Source organism: Typha angustifolia, chromosome 7 (genome assembly GCF_048772165.1).
Source record: "Typha angustifolia cultivar Huaian chromosome 7, ASM4877216v1, whole genome shotgun sequence".
NCBI classification, from domain to species: domain Eukaryota; kingdom Viridiplantae; phylum Streptophyta; class Magnoliopsida; order Poales; family Typhaceae; genus Typha; species Typha angustifolia.
The window spans coordinates 822,637-846,940 of NC_133245.1; the positions used below are offsets into that span (position 1 = coordinate 822,637).

The window sequence follows — 24,304 nt, forward strand, 5'->3', positions numbered from 1 at the left end:
TTATCTTTTTTATAGGAGTTAGTTTGCCAGGTGAAAAGGGTTTTTTATTTATTTATTTTTTTTGGTAAAACAAAGTTATGGTAAATTATTTCAAAGAACAAGGACTCGATTCATAAAGTAGGGAAAAAAGTAAGGTAGTTATCTGCAATAAGGTTAAAAAAATATCACTGTCGTGTTCCTCATAAGTGTGATATTGAGAAGTTATAGATCTTGGCTTGCAATAGCAGTTATTTAGCATATCGATCCATATGATCCTAGTAATTGCTTTATTCTTTTTAGAGGATAGATGGTGGGAAATTGAAGGGATTCTTTGACTCCTGGGATGATGGATTCAGCTTGACATCAATCAATGAGTCCGACCCTTGCCATTTGTTAGTCACTGTCAGCTAGAAGTGGCTGCTTCTTGTCCTCCCACTGGCATAATCTTTTTTTGGCTTCCTCCACCTGCAATCCAAGAATTTATAAACTTAAGAAACTTTTAGTTGCTATGCATAATGGCAGATGAGTTTGGAAGAGCTAGGAGAACTCCAGTTGAGGATTATATGATCTTTAATTTACTATTCTGTTGTTTAGCTTATGAAAACAGAGGATGCTTGTTGAAGAAACAATTGAAGAAGAAGGTTTTACCTCTTTCTTCCAATCAGTCCTGAAAGTGACCCATATTAGGATTAGAGTCTGCATCAACGTACCTCCAAGCATCCCAGACCATATGCCCTGCAAGCAAGAATTAATCACACTTAATTTCTTAGTCATTACATTGGTATTATGTGTTGAAAATTGGCTGAAAATTAAGAAAATCGTTCGAAAGGGTTAACGACGTTCATTACAGTTTGCAGTCGTACTAGATTTGTATGCTAACGTCTGAACGACATCCATCTGTTCGAACAAGATGGAAGCATTGGAACAACATTTGGATGCTCGAATAACTAAGAGTTTGGATGGTCACAGTGTTCGAAAGACGTTCAAATGGATTACCACAGGTGTTCAAACACTGTTCACCCATTCTAACAGTTCTACGAGGTGTGTTTGAAGCGGCACACAGACGTTTGGACGGTGTTCACCCGTTCGAACGGCTTACGAAACGTATTACCAACAATGCACGAGTGTTCGAACAGTGTCCATCGGTTCAAACAACTCACAGGTTTTCTTCAACATCAAGTCAACCCAATCAATAGAAATATTAGGTTTTAGGGTTTAGAGTCGAGCAATGTAGGGAGAAGGCTTTTGTAAGGGGAGAAGGGGCTTTGAGAAGGCAATCTATTCACATCTCTATTAGATTAGAGATTTGAAAACCCTTGTATTTAGATTTTGTAAAAGTGTGGGCATTTTGCAAGAGAAAAAATCTAAGAAAGAGAGTCATCATTATATTGAGTGTGACTAAAGTTGAGAGAACTCTTTGTATTTAGATATTTACATAGTAAATTAAAAATTATTCTATCTGTAAATATAGGCACATCATCGAACCATGTAAAATTATGTCTCTCTCTTTTTTTTTCTTTTATATATTTTGTATATATTTTAGAGTCCTTATTTGTGATTAGTATTAGAAGATGCTCTATATTTAGCATCTTGATTGTAGGTATTCTATTTGGTATTAATATTAGCTTTACTAATATTTAGTTTATCTTAATCTTTTATTATTCTATTGGATTTGTTTATGGAATGAGGATCCGCTTCCACTACCCTATTCCGCACAATAGTTAGTATCGGAGCACAACAATATGGATACTCTAATACTATCTAATCCAACACTTATTATTAAGATAAAGATAATTTACCTTTGCTCCCAATCCAAACTTGAAGCCTAGCAGAGAACCAAGTGGAACACCAACAACATAATAGCATCCGACATTGACATATGCCACAAATGTTTGCCATCCGCATCCAACAGCCACACCTTCATGTCAACGAAATAAATATCGAGTTAGTTAATAAAAAGAATTGGAAGATGAAGTATAGCATAACGAAGAGCTCACCGGATAGAACTGGCTGGATGCCGTTGAGGATTAAGGTGATGGCAAGCAATGGGCAGAGATCGGAGACGGCGCGCGCCACCGTCTCGCCCTCGGTGAATATATAACTAATGTAGTCGCGGCATAGGAGAATGATCACTGCCAAGATGACTGACATAATGGATGACAGCGTCGTCACCACCACCACCGAGAACTCGGCGGCCTTCGGATTGCCGGCGCCGAGCTCGTTGCCTACTCGAACGCTGAATTTTGAAAGAAATGGAATTAGTTCAAGTTGGCGTTTACTATACATTTCCTTGCACTTAAAACTAAGATCACAAGACCTGGCAGCTGCATTAAAGCCCACAGAGACCATGAAGATCCACCCAGAAATTGTCAGGCTGCAACACCGACAAATATTGTAATACAATGTCAGATTTACATGTTATTTTATCTGAACTGACATGTTCATGTGGAATCAAAATTAGTCAAGGCTTACCAGACTGTAAGTGAATCAAGTGCTAGTTGTGGATTTTCTAAAAGACCAGCAATAAGGATCAGGATCTGGAAGTACCATGTCTCCAAACACAGCATCACCGCCGACGCTGTCGATAGCTTCAGAAACTCCGGCAGGCCAGAGAAGGCCTGCCAGGTTAAACCAGTCCAGGTAAACCGACACTTCGGGCTCGTCACAATGTACACAAATTGGGCAGCCACTATGATCCACCAACTCAGGCTCAGTACCAATGAAGCTCCTATCAGACCCAATCCTATCTTGTACACTGCCAGCCAGCTCAGTAGTAGATGAACTACCAATGTACCAGCTGAGATGTATGCACTAGGAGCAACAATACTTTGTGCCTGTAAAAATTTTTGTATCGGAAAGTTGGCGGCGTATGCGAAGATCTGGGGAATTAACCCATAGACGAACACCGCCGCCGCCTTTGCAATCTCCGGCGACTCGCCTAGTAGCACAAGAATTGGCCTAGAAAAGGCGTAGATCACTGCAAGCGGTATGCCGGTCGCCATTAGGAGCACCGTAGAACGTTGGAGGTACACGCCGAGCATGGAGTACTTGTGTGCACCATATGCTTGGCCACATAGCGTCTCCACAGCACTCCCCATACCTAACTATTAGCCATTTCTTAATTAATTGCAATATGATTTTAAATTTTTGCATGAATTTTAACCAGTAAGTGTTAAACTTATACTACCATTTGTATCGATAAGTCTTTTTTTTTATTTTTATTTTAAATGCGTTAAGATTCAAGTTTAAGACATTGATTCATAATAGAAGATAAGGTATCATACCATGAGGCCATATGCGAATACTTGGATACCATTGTTGCCTAGGGAGGAGGCGGCGAGCTCGAGATTTCCAAGATGGCCGGAAAATATCTGCGTCGAGATGGACAGCGCGTTGTTAAGCATGTACACGACCACCGCGGGCGCGGCGATCGGCATGAGGAGCTGCAGTTCGATAAGGACTGCCGACCAGAGGCGACGAGTCGATGGGATCGTGGGGTCGACGAGTAGGCTCTCCAGCCGGCCGCTCAACTCGGAACCCGTGCCGTGGCCGCCGGCCATCAAGAAATATTCTTTTTACAAAGTTACGTGTACTTGTTAAGCACAGATGTAGAGTAGAAGGGCTCTTACTACCATGGAAGATGAGATAGCCTTTGCTCTTATATTAGCGGTGGAGAATCTATTAAATCTCATCCTGCTTGCTAACTTCAGTCCCACTTCCCTACGGTATCATTTATCATATTCTGTGCCTTGGTGTATGTGCATCAATTTTTTTTTTTCTTTGCTGTTTTTAAGTATTAGCTACATTATCCAAATCGATCGGTCTTGCTAAGTCATTGAATTTATTTTATTTTTATATTTTTGGAAGTTAAAAAATGGGTGAGGGAGATGGTAAAAAAAGTTGCATTCTTAGTCAGCAGCTTAAATCGTCATTTCTGACCAAATCTGTATTGCGACAAAAGATTTGTAGTCTTCAACTACTCTAAACCTCCTCCAGTAGTTGCTCTTTCCTCGTGGAAAGTTCTGCTCTGATGTGGACACGTATATGCATGTCAGATCCCATGCATAAGGACAAAAGAGCTGGTGTAACTTAGTTTAAATACATTCATCTTGGTTGAGTTGAATACATTAGGCAAGTGGGTCAGGAGTCACGACAAACAAGTTGTTGATGGTCCTTGTACGCTTTGAGTTGTGACAAGAAGGAAGGGCTCCTTACTGCAACAATGGGTTCTACCCTGTCCACCTTGGGTTCCTGCGCCGCCGGCGAGCTGACTCAGCACTTCTCCCTCAAGGACGATATCCGAAGGCTGCGGACTACTCTGCCCAAGGTCCGCGTCCTCATCGACAAAGCTGAGTGCTGGACTTGGAAGCATGAGGACCTCCCCGAGCTCCTCAGGGAACTCAGAAACGCTGCTTACGATGCCGACAACCTCCTCGACGATTTTGACTACCACGAGTTGCAGCACAAGATCGAGGGCGGAGAAAGTCAGGCAAGTCAGCTTCTTTATTCCTCTCTAAATTCTGCAAGGAATATTATAAACCGTGCTCCCAATAATGTGAGGGATCTGCAAGGGAGGCTAGATCACCTTGCTGCTCAGATGGAAACCTTATTTAGACTGTTACCTTTAGATGACGAATCGAAACAGTATGGCATGTCAGCAGTGAGACGAGAGACGACCTCCTTCCTTACGGAACCGGAGGTGTTCGGGCGAGACGACGAACGAGAGAAGGTGATCAAGCTTTTGCTGAAGTCAGGTGATGGATCTGGATCCGGCAATAGTGGCTTCGGCGGTGATGGTGTAACTGTTCCTCCTACTAAGAGAAGAAAGACAGAAAACGAGTCAGTTTTGCCTCTGGTTGGGATTGGAGGGGTGGGGAAGACTACCCTGGCTCAGCTTGTATACAACGATCAGAGGGTAGATGATCACTTTGAGCCCAAAATGTGGGTTTGTGTGTCCGATTACTTTGATGTTACAAGGATAACTACAGAAATGCTAGGAAAGCAGTCTGATACCAGGAACTTGAATGACCTTCAAATGATTCTAAAGGCGAAGGTGATGTCAATGAGGTTCTTGCTCGTTCTTGACGATGTGTGGAATGAGGAAAGCGAGGAATGGAAGCGTCTGATTGCACCCCTGAGATCTGGGCTTCGAGGGAGCATGATCTTGGTGACCACGCGCTCCCAAAAGGTCGCCGACATAACCGGCACGATGGAACCAATATTTCTCAAGGGTTTGCCAGATGATGCTTACTGGGAGTGCTTCAAGAGATTTGCATTTGGATTTGAGAACCCAAAAGATCATCCCGAGTTGGAGGCCATTGGTAAGAAGATCGCCGCCAAGTTGAATGGATCTCCCCTAGCGGCAAAAACTTTGGGAGGTCTGCTGTGCTCTGAGATGGAAGCAAGTCGCTGGCGGACTATATTGAAGAGCAAAATGTGGGAACTACCACAAAAGGAAAATGATATTCTTCCAGCCCTGCGACTGAGCTATCAGTATCTGCCGCCGCATCTCAAGCGATGTTTCTCAATTTGTTCCATGTTTCGGAAAGATCATATGTTAAACAGTGATGTGTTAATCAAACTTTGGCTGGCACAAGGCTACATTTTACCTCAAGGAGACATGGTATTGGAAGATATAGGAACTAGCTACTTCAACGACTTGGTGAGCAGGTCCTTCCTTCAGCTATGTCATGGTGTCTATGGGCTATGTGTCATGCATGATTTGATTCACGATCTGTCACAATTTATTTCACAAAGTGAATGTTTCAGTATGCAAGTTGAAAATTTTCAACAAGAAGCTGTTACCACTACTCGTCATTTGACAGTATATACTGAGACCCTAGAACCGAGCAAATTGATGGAGATAGGCAATTTTAACAAACTGCAATCGCTTGTCTTCCCAGTTTCCTTTGAGCCTGATTTGGGTCCCACAATTAGCTTCTTGTTCAACAGACTCACAAATATACGGTATTTGAAATTATCTGACTGTAAGATCAAAGAACTGCCCGAGAGCATTGGCAACTTAAAACATCTCCGGCACCTTGACATATCTAGTACAGATATTGCAAGGTTACCTGAGGCACTGTGCCGTCTTTATAACTTACTAGTTTTAAAGTTATCTGGATGTCCAATAACATGCTTTCCTCAAGGTTTCAGCAACCTGATTAATTTGCGGACCCTTATTTTACCGTACCGGATGACATTTTCCAAGATAGCAAAGATTGGGAAGCTAACTTCTCTTCAGTATTTGGGAAATTTTGAGGTCCTAAAACAACACGGACATGTGAATATTGAAGAACTAAAGGACATGAACCAGCTTCGTGGAAGCCTATCTGTTGAGAAACTTGAGAACGTTGAGAAGAAGGAAGATGCTCGTCAAGCTAAGCTAAACAATAAGGAGCACCTTAATGAGTTGGAGCTACAATGGTCTAATTGTAGAGACAGTAGTAAGTCAGAGAGCAAGAACTCGGATCTTGACGTCGAGGGGGTGCTTGATGGACTCCAGCCACATCCGAATCTCAAACGGCTGCAAATCCAAGGCTATCGAGGCGCCAAACTTTCACAGTGGGTGCAGACGCAAATGTTGCCTTGCTTAACGAGTCTCGGTGTGCGTGATTGCCCACAACTCATGGAGATAGCATCTTTCACTTCCTTAAGCAGTCTCGACATTGTAAATTGCCCAAATATTAAGGTACCTTTCCTCCCTCCTGCGAGTGATCTGAAGCTGATTAACGTAAGAAGGGTTGCACTTCCAAGACAAGAGCTCATCAACAGCAGTACGAGCATCATCAAGAGCTCATCTCTCACTAAGTTACCCACTGGACAGTGTGTAAACCTGACAACTACTGCTGAAGAGTGTCTGATGCCACACAGCTGCCTGCATCCGACCAACAAGTCAATATACATCTGGGATTGCGAACAACTCGTGTCGCTGCCAGTGGAAAGGTTTAAAGATTTCATCTCCCTTGAGGACTTGCAAATAAGAAATTGCCCCAAGCTCACTTGCCCGAGGGAAATGCTCTTACCAACCTCCATCAAAAGTTTAATGTTGGATAGCTGCGGCGATCTCGACAAGTCTCTTCCCAACTGCCTATGTAACCTCACAGCTCTAACCTACTTGACTATAAGTAGGTGTCCACACGTCACATCCCTTCCATCGCAAGTGCTGTGTCACCTGAGAGCACTTAGTAAGTTAGTTATTCTGGATTGTGAAGGCATGGAGTCTTTAAATGGGATACAAGTTCTCCGGTCCCTAGAATATTTGGATATCCGAAATTGTCCAAAGGTAATAGAATCAGATCCATTGATGCCCGATGACGAAGTGCATATGAGTTTTGAGGGGCAGCCATCGCTCGAACGCTTGACCATCGACAACACGGCTATCCTCAAACTGTCATTTTTGACAAGTCTGTCCCCCTTACTCAAACGTCTCACTATATGTGATTCTCAGCAGCAAGTGATGTTTAGTGGAGAGGGACACGAATGCTTGCAAAGCCTTAAATCACTCAATTCACTGCAATTTGACAGGTGCTTAAATCTCCGGTCCCTGCCGGCAGAGTTGCATAGCATGACTTCCCTTGAATGTTTAGATATATATTCTTGTCCTGAGATCCAGTCGCTGCCGGAGAAGGGCCTGCCCACATCCCTGACAAGCTTACACTTCAATAGTTGCCATCCGATGTTGACTGAGCAGTTGGAAAAGCACAAATCGCTGATGAAAACAAAAATTGTTTGATTTCATGGGTAATTCTCAGACCACCATTCCTTATTGCAACTCCCAATTGCTGTCTATCATTTCCCAGTAATATATTTGATGACGAATGAACTCTATCTAGATAGCCAATGCCGACAAACCTAATTTGATCGCTTTTATTGTTCATGTTTCTCTATTTGTAATGTAGAGCTGTTTGTGATTATGTACTTTCTCCTACTGCTTTTACTTGCAAATGTCTTCTTCCATCTTCTGAACAGTGATCCTAGTTAATAAACTAGTTGTTCCACACCATTTCTTTTTGTCTTTCCAGTAGGTCTCAACTTATTAGACGGTAAATTAACTTCGGTTCTTTCATCGTTCCAGAATGAACAATTTCGGAAGATCTCTGACCACTCTACTACTTTGGATTGCCTTATACTTGACTCATATGACATTTGCTAGATTTTGTTTTTCTTATACTTATTCCCTAATGTGAAGAAATACTTCCGTTAGTAACTTTGGAGAGTACTATGTATATCGTTTGTTTGGTTTCTTGCAAGAGTGGCATTCGATCTTCTGGTGTGACAAACAATTTGAGAAACTGGTAACCTTTACCCTGATTTTGTTGTATTTTGGTTTTATTTCTATCCTCCTTGATAGACATCTTGTATATGTTTCCTGTTTCTCTTTTACATTAATTACCTTGCTGCCAGAGGAGGAAAATGGAACTCGTATATTTCATATTCATTCTCTGAACAATTTCTAGTTGTTTGTGATTAGTTTGTAAAACTGGATCAGCACTTCATGGATAACTCAATTATTTTTGACAAGCTAGCTCGTAAAAACTATATCATTTCTAAATTTATAGCATGATGTGTAATAACCCAAAATAGGTGAAATAATAAATAGATAAATAATGATAAGGATAATGCACTTATCCTAGTAAGCATTAGAATCTTATTAGGAAATAGAAAAAACAAACTAAACTCTTATTATCTTTTTATATATACTAAGCAATAAAAAAATTTATAGAGAAGAAAAATTCTAAACTTTAGAGAGAAAGAGAGTGCAAGAAAAAACGAAAAAAAAAATGAGAAGCAGGTAGAAGGAAGTTAACAAAAAGAGAGAGAGAGAGTTGAGAGCAAATAAGAATTTATTGGATAAGCTTGAGAGTTAAATTTTTCATTCATATTTTACTTTAGTAATACAGAAAAATTAGTAGTTTTTTTTATTAGATAAAATTTGTTTAAAGATAATTGAATGTTTATGATCTCTTCTATATGTATATTTTATTGGTTTGTTAAAAACAGTGATAAGTCAGATATTCATGCTTATATTTCATTGGTTCATGTTAATATTTATTTGCTATTAGTATTCATGATTAAGAATTAGTAATTTATTTTTAGAATAATCTCTTTTAGATAATGAGACATATTGGATTTTAGATATTTACCTTATTTTGTTTTCATCTAAATAGGATATAAAAGGTAATCATGATATTTGTTATATGATTTTTAAATTGTTTGATTCAAAATACATTGACATTTATACATTATTTAATTTATGTAAAATGAATTCTTGATAAAAATAATGAATCCAGAAGTTTATGATAATGATTTGATTTTGTTGGAGTTAGTATGGATTATATTAGTGAAAGAGATATTTGGAACCTATTTTGAAAGATAAGTCACGGAAAAGATTTTTATAATATACATTGTGTGACTCTAACGGGATTAGGAAAAAAAATTCTAAATTTTTGTTCCGATGGTTTTAATCTTATTCAACGACTAGTGGAAAAGTCGGTAATGCACTGTAGAAAACTACTATGATCCTAGACGGATCAACTATCTAGAAAATTTTTGGGTGTCATCCCAATGGTGACTAGGTAATGTGATGTGGCCATAAGAGTACTCATTAAAGAAAAAATATGACATTTTATCAGTTTGTCGAGTATTCAAGATATTAATTTTAATATATATATATATATTCCGTTTTCAGAGTGATTTATTCATATTTACAAGTTATTATAATATTCATAATTTACACATATTGAAAAGAAATTCTGAAAAATATATTTATTTTGAAAAAATTGGTAGGCACTATATTATATTTATCACTTGTTAATTTTCTACCGTTAAGCATATTTATAGATAGAATAAGATTACTTGCTAAGCGTCGACCTCATTAAACATCTATGTTTTTAAGAGCGAAGCAGAATAAATTAAAGTTAGACTCTAGAGACCAAGCTCGAGATTGAAATACTCCATTGTAAGTCTATGGCTAGCTATTTCGATTCTTTTTTATGTCAGATCAGTAGTTGTCAAACCTTCTAAATGATTTAGATATTATTTTAGTTAGATTAATTTTTTGAATTATAATTTAACCTTATTTTAAGTATAATAAATTTTTTTTTTTTTTTTTTTGCTTTATATCTCTTAGGATTAATTTCTCAGATTACGTGTCATGTCATGTGCTACGTGATATTTTGCCAGGCAGATGATGTTTGTAAGGAAGGGAATATTTGGATTAATAAACATAGAAAAAATAAGTAAGATTTTATGGTTAACATGTCCAAGTTATGTAAATAGTTGTGAAGATAAGCGTATTAAAGAGCATAAGCATTATGTCATGAATAAAATTTATATAAGTAGGCCTAGCTAGTTCGCTTGCTTTCAAAAAATAAAAATAAAAATAAAAATGCATAAGCATCACGCTTTCATATATTTATTCATCTCACTTAGAGAATTCCCCATGTGGATATATGATCCTCCTACTTGATAAGCTACAAATTGGGTTCAAATTATTGAACAATAATGATAAACTCGGAAACTCAGGGATCACAAAATGAATCTCTCCTCCGTTCAATGCCGGAAAATTATTCTTGGTTAGCAAGAAGGGGCTGCTTCTTGTCGGCCTCCCATTGATCCAATCTTTTCGTGGCTGCTTCCACCTACAATTCCAAAGACAAAATGCATCAGTAATTAGATGTGACATGACAACTTATTCTCTCATCTATATCTGTCGCAGAATATTAGAGACTGTTTCTCGAGTAATAATATTACATATGATCCTGAAGGTTGATGAGATTGTTTGTCTTTTAACTCTGTCCTTAAATACCTTTGCATTTTATGTCACTTTAATAGATCTTACGATGGAAAGAAAGGTTGAGCAATATGGTTAAGTATCAATATCACATTTACTTCTAGGTATAAGAAATAGGTATAAGAAATAATGTGATCATATAATCATTTTTTCCTTGGTCTCTGATAATTTACAAGGAATAAATTGATTGACAATTACCTCTTTGTTCCAATCGGTCCGGAAAGTAACCCACATCAAGATGAGTGTTTGCATAAATGTTCCTCCGATCATACCACCCCATATTCCCTATGTAACATAGAAATAATATGGTTACTAACTCTGTAACTAAATGCTTTTCAGAGTAGAGTTGTTCTGCGTATACGAATGCAATGCCCCTGTTACCTTTACTCCCAGGCCAAACTTGAATCCAAGGAGAACTCCGAGAGGAACACCAACAATATAATAGCAACCAACATTAACATATGCTACAAATGTTTGCCATCCACATCCAACAGCAACACCTTCACAAATCATGATACAAAGTAATTACATACCAGGTCAGTATCTCTTCTAAGTTACATACCAATATCCCAAAGGTTAAGCTGTTTAGACTTTTAGAGAATGATAGTTTTAAATAGAATATTCCTCACCGGATAAGACAGGTTGGACGCCGTTGAGCATAAGTGTGACGGCGAGCAACGGGCAGAGGTCGGAGACGGCGCGGGCCACGGTCTCGCCCTCGGTGAAGGCATAGCTGATGTAGTCTCGAAGGCAGAGGACTACAATTGCCAGTACCGTTGTTACTACGAATGATAACGTCGTCACGACTACAACTGAGAATGCTGCAGATTTTGGATTTCCGGCGCCGAGTTCGTTGCTCACTCGGACACTGTGGATGAGATCCGTATCAGCAAAAGCTTCTCGTTTACTAGCAGCAATCTAAATAGTCATAGAACTAGGAAGACAATAAAGTAATTTCAAGCGTTACACTAGTCATCTGTAAATAAGTCTTGTTCACGCTTCACCCATTACCATTAGTTTCCTATGAATTAATTAAGAATAGTAAAAGGACAGGGTGTAAACTGAAATAAAGCATCATGCACGGTGTCAAATGGAAAAATCTCAAAGAAAACCTTAAGTAAATTAATCACCACGAATCATGGGCGTTGGAGTTATTATAACTAATATATGAGCGAACTATTAACTACACATAGGATGAATGACTTTTCTCTAGGCTCTGCGGGTTAAATAGGCATTAATTCCGAGGAGCCCATTAACTGTACGTGGAAAAAGAAAAGATATATATATATATATATATATCCACCCAGAAATAAATGGCAGTGAAGGAACCACGAAGCCGCAGATGCAGGCCTACCTTGCAGCAGCATTAAACCCAACCGATATCATAAATATCCACCCAGAAATTGTCATGCTACAAATACCAAAGAGGAAATATTAATCATCAGATATAATAATTTTATCAGCATGGATTAGTTTTACTATTAAAGTTACCAAACAGAGAGCGAGTCGAGTGCTATCTCTGGGTTCTCGAGCAGGCCAGCAATGAGGACCAAGACCTGGAAGTACCAAGTCTCGAGGCACAGCATCACCGCCGACGACGTCGATAGCTTCATGAACTCCGGCAAGCCGGAGAAGGCCTTCCAGGTGAACCCCGTCCACGTCAGCCGGCACTTTGGGCTCATCACAATATAAGCAAACTGGGCCACCACTATGATCCACCAACTAAGACTCAACACCAACGATGCCCCTAACAGGCCCAGGCCTACTTCGTAAATCACGACATAGCTGAGGACCAGATGCACCGCCAGCGTCGCCGCCGAGATATACGCGCTCGGCGCGACGATGCTCTGCGCCTGCATGAACTTCTGTATCGGGAAATTGACGGCGTACGCGAAGATTTGCGGGATCAAACCGTAGACGAAGATGGAGGCGGCCTTGGCGATTTCCTTCGATTGCCCCAAAAGTATCAGCAGCGGCCGGGAGAAGCCGTATATGATCGCTAGCGGTACTCCAGTGGCCACTAGGAGCACCGTAGAGCGTTGGAGGTACACGCCGAGCATCTCGTATTTACTCGCACCGTATGCTTGGCCGCATAACGTTTCGACCGCGCTCCCCATCCCTAGCTGTGAATTGAAAATTAATGAGACAAAAAGTATTAATTCGAAGAATGAATTAATCGTCGAATGAATACCATGAGTCCGTAGGCGAAGATCTGGATGCCGGTGTTACCGAGGGAGGCGGCGGCAAGCTCGAGGTTGCCGAGATGGCCGGAGAAGATTTGGGTGGACATGGACATGAGGTAGTTGATCATGTACACCATCACCGCCGGGGCGGCGAGGCTGAGGAGTAGCTTCATCTCTATCGTAGTCGCCGACCAAATCCGCTGCGTCCAGGGGACCGACGTGTCGGTCAGGACGCTCTCAAGCCGACCGGTGCCGCCGCCGTGTCCACCGCCGGCCATGGTCGCCGGAGATGGGTAGTATTATCTTGAGGAGGGGAGGAGAGCGTTCTAACTTTCTTATATAACGGTGATTGGAGTAGTGATAAAAGTCTTCGGGGCCGATACGATTTAATAATTTCGGGGGTTGGAGAGTGAAGGGATATGGACATATAGATAATTAGATATAGAATATATTCGTCAATTCTGATGCATGTTTTGCGTACTATTCAATGGTTAGATCCAATCAACTCTGCAACCAGTGACTTGGCACTGGGACATTGGTTCTAAAAGCTACTCCTGCAGGTATGGCTGCATCACAACCTACCACCTCTTGAAAAGCCGTACATGTGCTTCTTTCCTTCTCTTCTAGAAGCTTACAGCCATTTATAATTTCTTTTTTCTTTTTTGGTAGAGATTTATAATTCTAAATGACAGTAAAGTAATAAATGCATGTGATTAATAGTATATAATGCGTATTTTACCAGAACCGATCTCAACAGCCGTTCTTTTAGTTTAATTAGCTTGAGAAAATGACATAAGAAATGATGCAAGAAGTATAGAAACAAAAGTTGATGGGTAGCTTAGTAAAAAGTATGGAAATCTTCCGGGCTTTCTTGTACACAAGGAGATGGATACATTTCACGGAAGCGTTCGTCTATGGGTAACATGAACGTGGCTGTATCTCCATTGCATATGCTTCCAATATTATATCACTTTCGTAGTGCACAAAATTCAAGGCGTAGGTAATAGCTAGAGCCATTTCCTTCCTCCATTTCTGTAGCTTCAGTCACCAAACCTCTGATTAATTTGACTGGTCTCAGTGTTGTGAAATCCAAAGCACTTTCTTTTGATGCATATGGCCCTTGATTCCGATGTACTTTATGTAGTTAGTAGTAGCATCTCGATCGACCAAAATAGCCACGTTACATTAATAAAAATTATAAAAGGGGCCACCAATAATATTATTGGGTTACTAAAAAAACTAGTATAAGTTGACAGCTCGACATGTACAGGAATCAACTGTCTGTGGTGGTTAAGATCTTGTGATGAGTTTCAGACTTTAAAAGGGGATTATTAACCAACAACAGGGAAGTCTCGCGGGCAAATCCAACGTGGGTTAGTTAAGCCATGAGAAAGTTACGCTCAGGATAATAATGAGATTATGTATACAGTGCAGACGTGGCAAGTTGCATGGGAGGTTGGTACCAATGCTTCGTCCTCTTTTCATGGTGAATGATAGATAAGAGTTTCTAGTTTAATGGGTTGCATGATCGTTACGATTGGAGTTTATATATTAGTCATTATCTATCCAATGGCTTAACAAAACGTGATTCGCATCTATGATATCATCTTAAACTAAGGTTATACCAAATAATAGTTGATTATATCTTTGTCCTTTCTTACTTCTTCCCAGAAGATCTGGAGGTAGGTTAAGGAAGTAGGTTGGAAGAAAAGCGTAGCAGCAAAGATAATAGCTTTCTCTGCCTAGTTTGAAACGCCTGTAAACTAAAACCTTGCCATATCTAATCAAATGGGTATGATCGAGGAGAAGGACAGAGAAATATAAGCTTTGTAACACTGCACATCTCAGCAGAAACATGTGATATATATGTTACTAAAGTGCATGCAAACACCAAAAGTAAAAAAATGAGAAGAGAAAGAATAAGATTTGTTTCGTTGACTAGGAAAAAGCCGAGTAGAAAAGATGCGTAACTCACCGACCTAATAATCAATCTTGAACATCTGAGGGACAATTATCATATCTCATATCTATCTTTAGTTTCCTGGAGCTAGTTGTCCTTTTATTTTATCTTTTCTCCTTGGGATCAAGTGCTAGTTGTCCTTAATCTCATTTAGAAGGTATTCCTGAATCCAAAGCTGACCCACAGGATATTTTGTTGTCACTGTGTGATGGCACATAAAACATCCATTGCATATGTAGGGGAAGACGAGGTATTGTTGTCTAGTCTGACCATCATTACATGGACAAATGGATATTGTCCGAGTGGACTGATGGCTGGACTGGAATAACTTTTAGGGCAATTTTAAATTTATTTTTATAAAGGAGAGTTTGATTTGATTAAGTTTTCAATTCTTTCTATAAAAAAAATAAACGAAAAATTAATCGCACAGATAAATTAAAGTAACTATAGTTTAGATCCAGCCTACCATAGATATCATGGTTTAAATTTCATCCGGAATATAAGAGGGGTTTCATGATACAAAAGTCACGAGGGCATCGTACTTTTGTCACTTTATTCATTTTCAGTTAAATATTCAAAGCAAAAACGCCTTTTATCTTCTTGTCGACACGAGAATAACACTAGTCCTTTATGTCATAAATTTTAGTTTATCTCTTTACATCTTTTAAGTGGAAAGGATTTAAGAGAAATTCTGTACGGATTAAAAAGAAAGAAGAGGAGAAAGAGAAAGATAAAAAAATGCGACGAGAACGGGAAAAATATGGGTTTCTCTCTTGGAGAGAGGGTTGGTGGTAGTAAATGATTGATGGGTAAATTTATATTTCTATCTAAAACTTCTAATATTTCTTTCTTACTATAAAGGGATAGAAAGGTAAATTCAAAGTTTTCGTCAACGACGTCTAAGTGGATGTAACATTTTAAAAGTCTAACAGAATATTTATACGCTTTAATAGTATAGAAGAGTGAAGTAATAGATAGTTAAAGTAAGTAAAAGCAAAGTGTAATTAAGTCTATTCTTTCCGTGTAAATTTTAGTTACCTAAGATAAGAACATCATAAAAAGAAAGAGAGATTGGCCCATAGCAACAAGTGTTATGGCTCACCCTCTTATTGGGCCATATGTAATAATTTTGGGGCTCATTATTAAATGGGCCCAACTGCCTAACGATTGGTTATTATCGTAAATACAGGAAGTAATTTAGTTTGGTAAAAACCAAATTATAGTATACACACTATAGATTAGGTGATAAAGTCACACACATTAAGTTAAGGCAATGTACTACGACAGACTCTACAGTACTACTTAAATGCACTTGAGCTTGGGTTGGTGAGGAAAGAGTCAAGTGGGGGGAGTGACATTATCACATGACTTAGCAGTTGTGTCAAATAACCGCCGTCATAAATATGCTGCTATTAATGCTTTCACTGTAAAGCCTGTCTCCAGCTCCCACTTTAGAGCGGTAAGCTCACTCCCATCACCACTACCATCACAGCCTCCTCCTTCTCAGCAAACTCGAGGCGGGGGGAAAAGAAAGGAAGGAGGGAAGGGAAGCGAATGGGAAGCCCGGCGATGTTTCCTCCTCCCCCGAGGCTTATCGGTGGCCTCCTGTTGTTCTTATGTGAGTTTTCTCTTGAGCTTGATCTCCTTGATGGGTTGTCGTGGTTTCTTCTTGGTCGGATGTGGAGATCTACTCCGTTTGGGTGTTTGATCTGGGTAATTTTGTGGTTTTTGATAGATGAGTTGCGGGGATTTCGATCGGCATTGTGGTGTTGGTTGCCTTTTGTTTTGCCGTGGTGTTCTTTGCGAGTCTTGGTGGTGAATAGGGATTTAATTGCTTTACCTTTTGAATTCTTGCTTCGGTTGACCCGATGGTTTGGAAATTTTGATGTCTGTACGATTTTCGTATCGATTTGGCTAAAAAGATGCAATTTTGATGTGGTTATTGGTATGGTGGAGTTGGTTTTGTATGTCTTAGGGTTTAGAGAGTTGCATGTTGCCTGATTAGAGAAATTAATAGCTGCCGTCTAAAGTAGATTGCTGACGAAATTCTTTTGTACATTTGTGGAATCACATAGATTGGTGGTTAAACCATGTAAACATTGACGATAATAAAATAGAGAATGAGTTGTTTTATGTTTTGTGGCGACAAATTACCAAGACTGTACGTAGGAAACGTACTCACTTAGCTATGAGGCTTGATGTGAAGGGAGAACATATTAATTTGTATGCGACCAGTGCCAACTTCCTATCTGCCTGGGGAGAAATAAAACAAGACTTCTTGGTGATGAAATAGAAACATACCCCATTTTTATTTTATATTACATCAGATAGAGTTCTTTCAATCCTGTGCAGTTCTATGACATGATTATAGTTGGGAGTTTGGTGGACAAAGGTGATACTTACAAAGAAGATTTACTTACTGATGTCTCCCAGCAAATAAATGGTGGATCTCAGGGCAAAATTTTCTTTTGAATGCAATCTTCCTGTTTCTAGTCTTCTAAAACTGTTGGCGTTTTCTATCCCAGTACAGTGTAGAGGAGACGTTCTCATTGTTTTCTTCAAGAAATTTATCTTTGATACTAGTTGCTTATCGGAAACAAATTCGTCCCTTAGTTTCTATTTCTATACCTCACATAGTTGTGGCACACTCTGAAGGCTTGACAACTTTTTATCGTGATATATTATACTTGCCATTCAGGTTTACAAGATGTCTTCTACAAATTGGATAGCATAGTTGTTCAAAGCTATCAGATGGATTCCGTGGTAAAAAAGGATAGCTTTCTTCCAGCCAATGCTTCTCCAAATAGTTCCCCCCAACCACTCATTCCTCTTCTTGCGCCTTCACCACTGACACCATTTTTCAACAACAGCACACCAAAGTTATCAGGTTTTACAAGCTCAGAGTTACAACATCTGGAAAGCTGTTTAAATTGCTGATAAAGATGCATAGACTGTACTCAGTATGACTTTTTTTTATTTTTTTGTAGGGCGATGTTCATTAAATTTCAGTGCTGTTGACAGTCTGTTAAGCACAACTGCTGTTGATTGTTTGGCTTCTTTTGCCCCTCTCTTAGCAAACGTAATTTGCTGCCCCCAGCTTCATGCTACTCTAACGATACTGATTGGGCAATCAAGCAAAGACACAGGGTTGCTTGCCTTGGATTCTTATCATGCAAAATACTGCCTATCAGATGTTCAACAGCTATTAGCAAGTCAGGGTGCCAATGACGACCTTCAAAATATATGCTCCATTCACCTTTCAAACCTCACAAAAGGTTCTTGCCCAGTAAATGATATCAATCAATTTGAAAGTGTTATTGACTCATCAAAACTCCTGGCTGCATGTGGGAAAGTGGATCCAGTGAATGAATGTTGTAGCCAAATATGTCAGAATGCTATAAATGAAGCTGCAAGGAAGATTGCTTTGAGAGATGGTAGTTTGACAAGCTTGGATATCACTAATACCATGAGTGAGCACCCATCTAAAATTGACAGTTGCAGAAACATTGTCCTTAGGTGGTTATCCAGTAGACTCAATCCATTATCTTCAAAGAAAGTACTAAGGCAGCTATCCAACTGCAAAGTCAATGGAGGTAGCCTCACAAAGACCATTCTCCTGTCGACTAAATCTGCATCTGCTAGTTTGATTAGCTCTTTAAATTTTGTCACAGATTCTATCATTTTATCATAGACTACAATGATGTTACTCAAATGCAAACTATACTGGTATGTCTAATAAGAAAACAACACCTTACAAATGTCTTATTAGACATGTTATGTTCTTCACTATGCTCTTCTGCCATTTGTCTCAATATGCACATATAGCGCACGGATATTTCTTTCTTCAGTTGTATTCGACCTTCTACATTTCCATAGGATATAGATTGCAGTGTTAAAACTGTACTGCTCTGAAGTTTAACTCAGTTTTTAGATGTATACAGTTCTCTACTTTGCGTCCATTTTCATACCTGAGCGATTTTACTGTGTATGTTCCAATTGATGCATATTTGGACACTTTGGATTGTCCTTGATGTGCACTGATACATTTGAGTATTGTTCCAGTATATTTAAGATACGAATCTGTGGCATTAATTGTTTTTCCAATTTGCAGTTTGTCCACTAGTTTTTCCAAACACCAGTAAAGTTGCAGAAAATTGTGGGAGAATAATCAAGAACCACACTTCATGCTGCAAAGCTATGGACAGTTATGTATCTCACTTGCAAAAGCAGAGTTTCATCACTAATCTACAAGCTTTAGATTGTGCTGCATTGCTTGGTATGAAGTTACAAAATATGAATGTCAGCACAAACATCTATAGCTTGTGTCAAGTAACTCTCAAGGATTTTTCTCTCCAAGGTTAGTCATGTTAATACATTCGCAATTAGAATCAAAACTAATATTCCATTGCATAGTATTTTAGTGTGGAAATGGTGAAGACAGGGACACAGGGCCATACAAGAACTTTTTTTCTTTGCTTTTCTATCTGTATTGTCAAGCATCCTTGGATTACCAAATTAATCTATTGATATATTTCTTTTTTGGTCTTCTTTTTTTGTGTGGTTGTGGCTGATTGAACGAACTGTCAACCAGTTGGATCTCAAGGTACGCTTAGTTGTTAAAACTTTCTTGCTTATTTATTTATACATAGCATCATATTTTACCTTGTTCCAAATGAAATCATGAAGTTGGTTGGTGCATGTATCTTGCCACCCCTTTTTTGATCCAAACTTAAAATTATTATGTTTAAAATGATTATGTTTCTTGAATCATATTGTAATGCAAATGTTTATTTTTTAATATTTTGCTCCAGAATCTGGATGCCTTCTACCGAGTATGCCATCAGATGCCACATTTGACCCTTCCTCTGGGATTAGTTTTACTTGTGATCTGAATGACAATATTGCAGCCCCTTGGCCTTCGTCATCTCAAGCACCGTCATCTTCTTGCAATAAGTGTACGTCAACAACTTACATTGTTTTTTAAAACTTCTGTACTCATTTTTCTTTTGCTTCTATAAGTTAGTTCACTATTATATATATTCAGTTTTTTCCTTTGCTGTCAATTTAATGATCCGAAATCGAAATCATGATTGGCCATGTACACAAAAATATAATATTTACTTTGCACGCAGAGAAATATGTGGTTTAATAAAAAACATGAAATACAAGAGAAATAAATATATGAGTGAACTCATTTACTTGAGTCTAGATAAAGCAACTGAAATCTTTAGTTTGCATGCTAAAAATCATCACTTTTAATAATAATTAAATAAAAAACTTTAGTTTAATCCATATCATAATTTTTAAATTTAAAACTAATTAAATGACTAAATGGGCTAATTTAAGCCCGAAAGGGTTGGGCTGGGCTGCGGTTGAGTTGCAACCTATATATTTCTAATAATTGGGCTGGGCCAAGGCCCAAACCCAATATCAATAAAGGACTTGGATGCGGATTAACCTGCAGACAACTTAATAACATGGGTCAGGTCGGATCCTTCTGTCTAAAACCTAAACTCGAACCCGAAAGTAAGAAAAATTGGCTTGAGTTCAACCTGAGCCCAACCTTTTCTTCCTCTTTGATGAGAACAATGAGGGAGAAAAGAAAAGAGAGAGAAAAGGGAGAGATCGCTGGTGATCTCTGTCTCCGATAGTTTGTCGATCGCGCCAATGCCTTCCCCGCAGCCTTGACAACTCGAACGAGAAGAGGGTAAATTGGCCATGGTGACCGATGGTAGAGGGCTTCAAAGGAGAATGCTTATGACAAGAGGTCAACGATGTAAAGCTTCTGGTGATAGAACGGGAGCAACCTGAAGCCGCAAGCCAACGCGATTCGCCGACGACACCGCAACACCCAAAAATTAGGTATTTCTATTTTAACACATTAGACTTAAATTAAATTTGAGGGGTAAGAGAGGGCTGAACGGTGAGTGGTGTGATGGTCTCTAATTTTTTCGGCAGCCCGATCCCACTGCGTAAGCTTCAATAGAGACCAAATGATCACTCAAAAATAACCATTTTCTCAATCCCCCACCTTATTCCCTCGTCCCATTCCTCAAGATAGGTACACAACTCACTCTGAGACACCAAGAAGCTTCCCAACACATTTCACCTTAATATTTTCAGATATTTATGTAAGAATATAAAACAGAAGAATCACAAAAACCTAGAACAGGATGGCAAAAGTTGAAAGAACAAAGTATTAATGTTTAAGAAAGAAGAGGATATAAGACAACATGTTCGATATGGTGTTTTTGATCTATCTTTTCCTTAAATATGGAAGAAATACATAATAAGTTAAAAACATCTCATCTCAATTAGCTAAAGACTTTAGGTCAGTTTCGTTGACATGATCTGCATGCTATGACAAAGTAACCTGTAACTTCTCATGTAGAATCCCACTTTCATTTTCAAATACTATATATTTTTTAATTTTTTTTTGTCTTACCTGCATATCCCAATATAGGATCCTAAAAGAATTAAGTTACAAAAAGAAATAAAATGATTATATCTCGCCCATTAGAATATAACTGCTTGTCCAACGATTTTATGAACCTCTTTTCATATGACCTACATGTTGAGTAGTATTCCTACTGATTTTCTTGTCCTTTAATGAAATATCCAATTATTGTTGCATTATTTAAATTATGTACTGTGCTATTTGAATATGAATTTCTGTATTTTGTTTTTGAATGCAATATTTTCCAGAAATTTTTTGGTCAGCTCTTTCTATCTTCAACAGCCCATTTGTGTATATGACCAATCCATGTGTATTCTCAATTAGTTCTATTTTCATAATTATGTAATCCTTTGTGCTGGTGGTTATCTTGCTTTAGTATTACTGTATTATCTTTTCTCTTCATTATAGTTGCCTTTCTCACTGTTAGCGATGATACATCTTTATTTCTTGCAGCTGTTAATTTTCCAGCACTTCCATCTGCAACACCTGCACAAAATGGTAATTTGATAATTGTTATTGTTGAACACTTTTCTTTCACAAACTGTAATCCTTCTCTCATTTGTCTCAGTAAAAGAACTCATGCATTATCATCCTCTGCTACTCTGGATTAGCATACTACATTTTCAATGTATATAAGAATATGAGAAAACTGAAAAGTAAAATTTTGAATGACAAGGAAAACACATTGTTGGTTATTCTTCTCAATAATGTACTCGCAGCTAGTTGGCAGTAAAGTAAGGTTGCCTTCTTTTCAGTTGTAATTTGGCTCCTATCTTGTTTGTGAGACATTCTCATGACTAATTTCAAAATGTTCTAAAGAAATACACTTACTGGAAATTTATTTTATTGTCAAAACCAAGAGAAATAAAATGAAAGTGATCAGTGCTGAGCAGTATGCTATTCTACTTTGCTCATCGAACAAAGAAATTAACCAAATTCACTGTATCTGCTTTTCCAGGTGCTAACAAAATTGGTGTGAAGCATCTGCTGTTTATTCCTTTGTTTATGTTTCTTGAACTACTACTCTAGAACTGGTTCATCCCCTGTTATCATTATAATATTTGTGCATGGGTGCTGCCACCAACTGTATGATCTTCAAGTCCTTGAACTGGTGATGGAGAGGTATGTTTGGATTATGTTGGTCCTCACTGGCAGCAGAATGTTTCAAATCACGCGATTATGCTAGATGAACTACTTCCTCATGCGATAGGTTATTTATTCAAACCTTTACAGCTACATCTATCTGGCAAGATTCTTGTAAGCTATATAATAAGGCATATGTATAGAGAAAAGGTATGGCAGAATTTCAGAAAAGGTGTATTATTTAGGGATATTTTTTTCTCAGTTGGAATTCTCAGTGTTTATGAGCAAATGTATATCTCGGCCATGTATCATAATCTTCTCATTTCTCAATTTCTCTGTACTACAGACACATATGCTTTCATGCTATTGTACTGTTAAGGCTTCATTAATTGTGGCCCTCGTGGGCGAAGCCATGCTGATGAACTGAAGCCGAACTACGTGAGAGTATATATCCTATAGCAATTGCGTCTAATAATCCTTGTGGTAATCCTTGTTACTTTCTTTGTTGAGTTGTGGTCTGACATGTGACAACTTGAATCATGCACTATTTGAGGGGGGGAAAAAAATCCTTTGCACATGGAAGTTCAAATAGCAATGATATGCATATGTATCCCTGTGGAAAAATCAAATGTATATTGTATGTAAGTTTCAATTTCAAGTATTTGTCAAAATACAATGATATGTAGTGGTCCATGTTAGAAGCCTTGCAATCATTCGCTTTGTTTAATCTTATGCCAGTGGCAGTTTGGTGCTCTTTATTATAGTCTCCGACTTGCACCAATAAACAAGCTTCAATTGTATAAATGAGCTTGTACAAGTCATTCGACTAATCACCTAACAAATTGTTCATCAAGGGGGATAGGTGCAGTTACTCACACAAGTTTTGCATTATTAATTATGTGAGGCTTTCAGCTACCTACCTTGTGTTAATGTGAAACAGCTTTGAACGCCATCCTATTTAATGTGCTAAGCTGTGTGCTGAGGAATTGAACTACAAGTAGTTGAAATATATTGGAATAAGCTGGGTAATCCAGGTGGTGATCTGCGAATTATACGTTTATCACTATTTTGTCATGCTGAGAGAAATATTGCGATTGCATTAAGGTTGCTAATGAAGTATCTTGCCATAGTTATAGCTTAATTCCTGCTGATGCACAGTTCATACTCGCTTCATGTCACATCGAGGTCAACTTGGAAGTACTAATTATTTTTGATAAAGAACTCAACTCCTCAAATCAAACAAAGTACAAAATCACACAAGAACAGCTAGCAACCGCGTTCAATCATTATTAACAGCATCTTGCACCTAATAATTCTCATGAAACCATTGGTGAATTCTTAAACATAATAAAAAGAATGAAAGATGTCTGGGCCTTTTTTTACTAAATATTAAGGCCGAGCAAATTATATTCTTTGAAAAGTTGCTACTGCTAGCGATGGGCTCCTCTTATACGTGTCTATTTTCTAGATGCTTTGTATTGTCTTGCCGTGTTTCTTTCAAAAATGCAAAGGGGAGAGAGAGAAGTATTATGGTGTATATGTAATGAACACACAATCACGGATACATACAAAGTAAGTAAGTAGGTAGGATCCTTGTATCTCAATTTCTCCTTTCTAATCTACATCTTATCTAACCTACACTAAAGATCGAAGAAACGGAGCTCGCTACAAGGATCGATCCAAAAACAACCAAATATGTACAGTAAATTAAAATGAAAAAATTAATTATGGATCGTGGTGGTGGTGGTGGTCGTAAGTATCGTAAGAAATCCAGGTTAAAGCTTTACTCCGCGACCTCTGGTATACTTTGTAACACGGGCTTCCAATGCTGTTCCCTATGTTGATGA

The 24,304-nt window shown here is 38.5% G+C and overlaps 4 protein-coding genes across 6 annotated transcripts; 2 read left to right on the forward strand and 2 right to left on the reverse strand.

Annotated features, from left to right (window-relative positions):
• Nucleotides 1-117: 117 nt before the first annotated feature.
• LOC140762271 (protein DETOXIFICATION 40-like) lies at nt 118-3,664 on the reverse strand. 2 transcript variants are annotated; one of them, XM_073099974.1, is made up of 7 exons: nt 3,264-3,661; nt 2,452-3,083; nt 2,297-2,353; nt 1,977-2,215; nt 1,779-1,897; nt 628-714; nt 118-444 (listed from the first exon to the last, which is right to left on the reverse strand). In XM_073099974.1, exons 1-7 carry the CDS (start codon nt 3,537-3,539, stop codon nt 373-375), a joined length of 1,482 nt encoding a protein of 493 aa, XP_072956075.1. In that variant the 5' UTR covers nt 3,540-3,661; the 3' UTR covers nt 118-372. The 2 variants fall into 2 exon arrangements, with proteins under 2 accessions (XP_072956075.1, XP_072956074.1); XM_073099973.1 differs by having other exon boundaries at nt 1,977-2,353; nt 3,264-3,664.
• A 469-nt stretch (nt 3,665-4,133) lies between these two features.
• On the forward strand, nt 4,134-8,300 carry LOC140763904 (putative disease resistance protein RGA4). Of its 2 annotated transcripts, XM_073102284.1 has the most exons (2): nt 4,336-4,468; nt 4,608-8,299. In XM_073102284.1, exon 2 carries the CDS (start codon nt 4,631-4,633, stop codon nt 7,712-7,714), a length of 3,084 nt encoding a protein of 1,027 aa, XP_072958385.1. In that variant the 5' UTR covers nt 4,336-4,468; nt 4,608-4,630; the 3' UTR covers nt 7,715-8,299. The 2 variants fall into 2 exon arrangements, with proteins under 2 accessions (XP_072958384.1, XP_072958385.1); XM_073102283.1 differs by having other exon boundaries at nt 4,134-8,300.
• Nucleotides 8,301-10,370: 2,070 nt separating this feature from the next.
• On the reverse strand, nt 10,371-13,323 carry LOC140763247 (protein DETOXIFICATION 40-like). Its single transcript, XM_073101346.1, has 7 exons — nt 12,966-13,323; nt 12,266-12,897; nt 12,129-12,185; nt 11,404-11,642; nt 11,156-11,274; nt 10,973-11,059; nt 10,371-10,622 (listed from the first exon to the last, which is right to left on the reverse strand). The coding sequence occupies exons 1-7, from the start codon at nt 13,233-13,235 to the stop codon at nt 10,548-10,550; spliced, it is 1,479 nt and encodes a 492-aa protein (XP_072957447.1). The 5' UTR covers nt 13,236-13,323; the 3' UTR covers nt 10,371-10,547.
• A 3,027-nt stretch (nt 13,324-16,350) lies between these two features.
• Nucleotides 16,351-23,009, forward strand: LOC140763578 (uncharacterized GPI-anchored protein At1g61900). Its single transcript, XM_073101830.1, has 8 exons — nt 16,351-16,535; nt 17,616-17,804; nt 17,905-18,510; nt 19,029-19,274; nt 19,509-19,520; nt 19,729-19,872; nt 21,828-21,872; nt 22,333-23,009. Exons 1-8 carry the CDS (start codon nt 16,472-16,474, stop codon nt 22,401-22,403), a joined length of 1,377 nt encoding a protein of 458 aa, XP_072957931.1. The 5' UTR covers nt 16,351-16,471; the 3' UTR covers nt 22,404-23,009.
• The last annotated feature ends 1,295 nt before the right edge of the window (nt 23,010-24,304 follow it).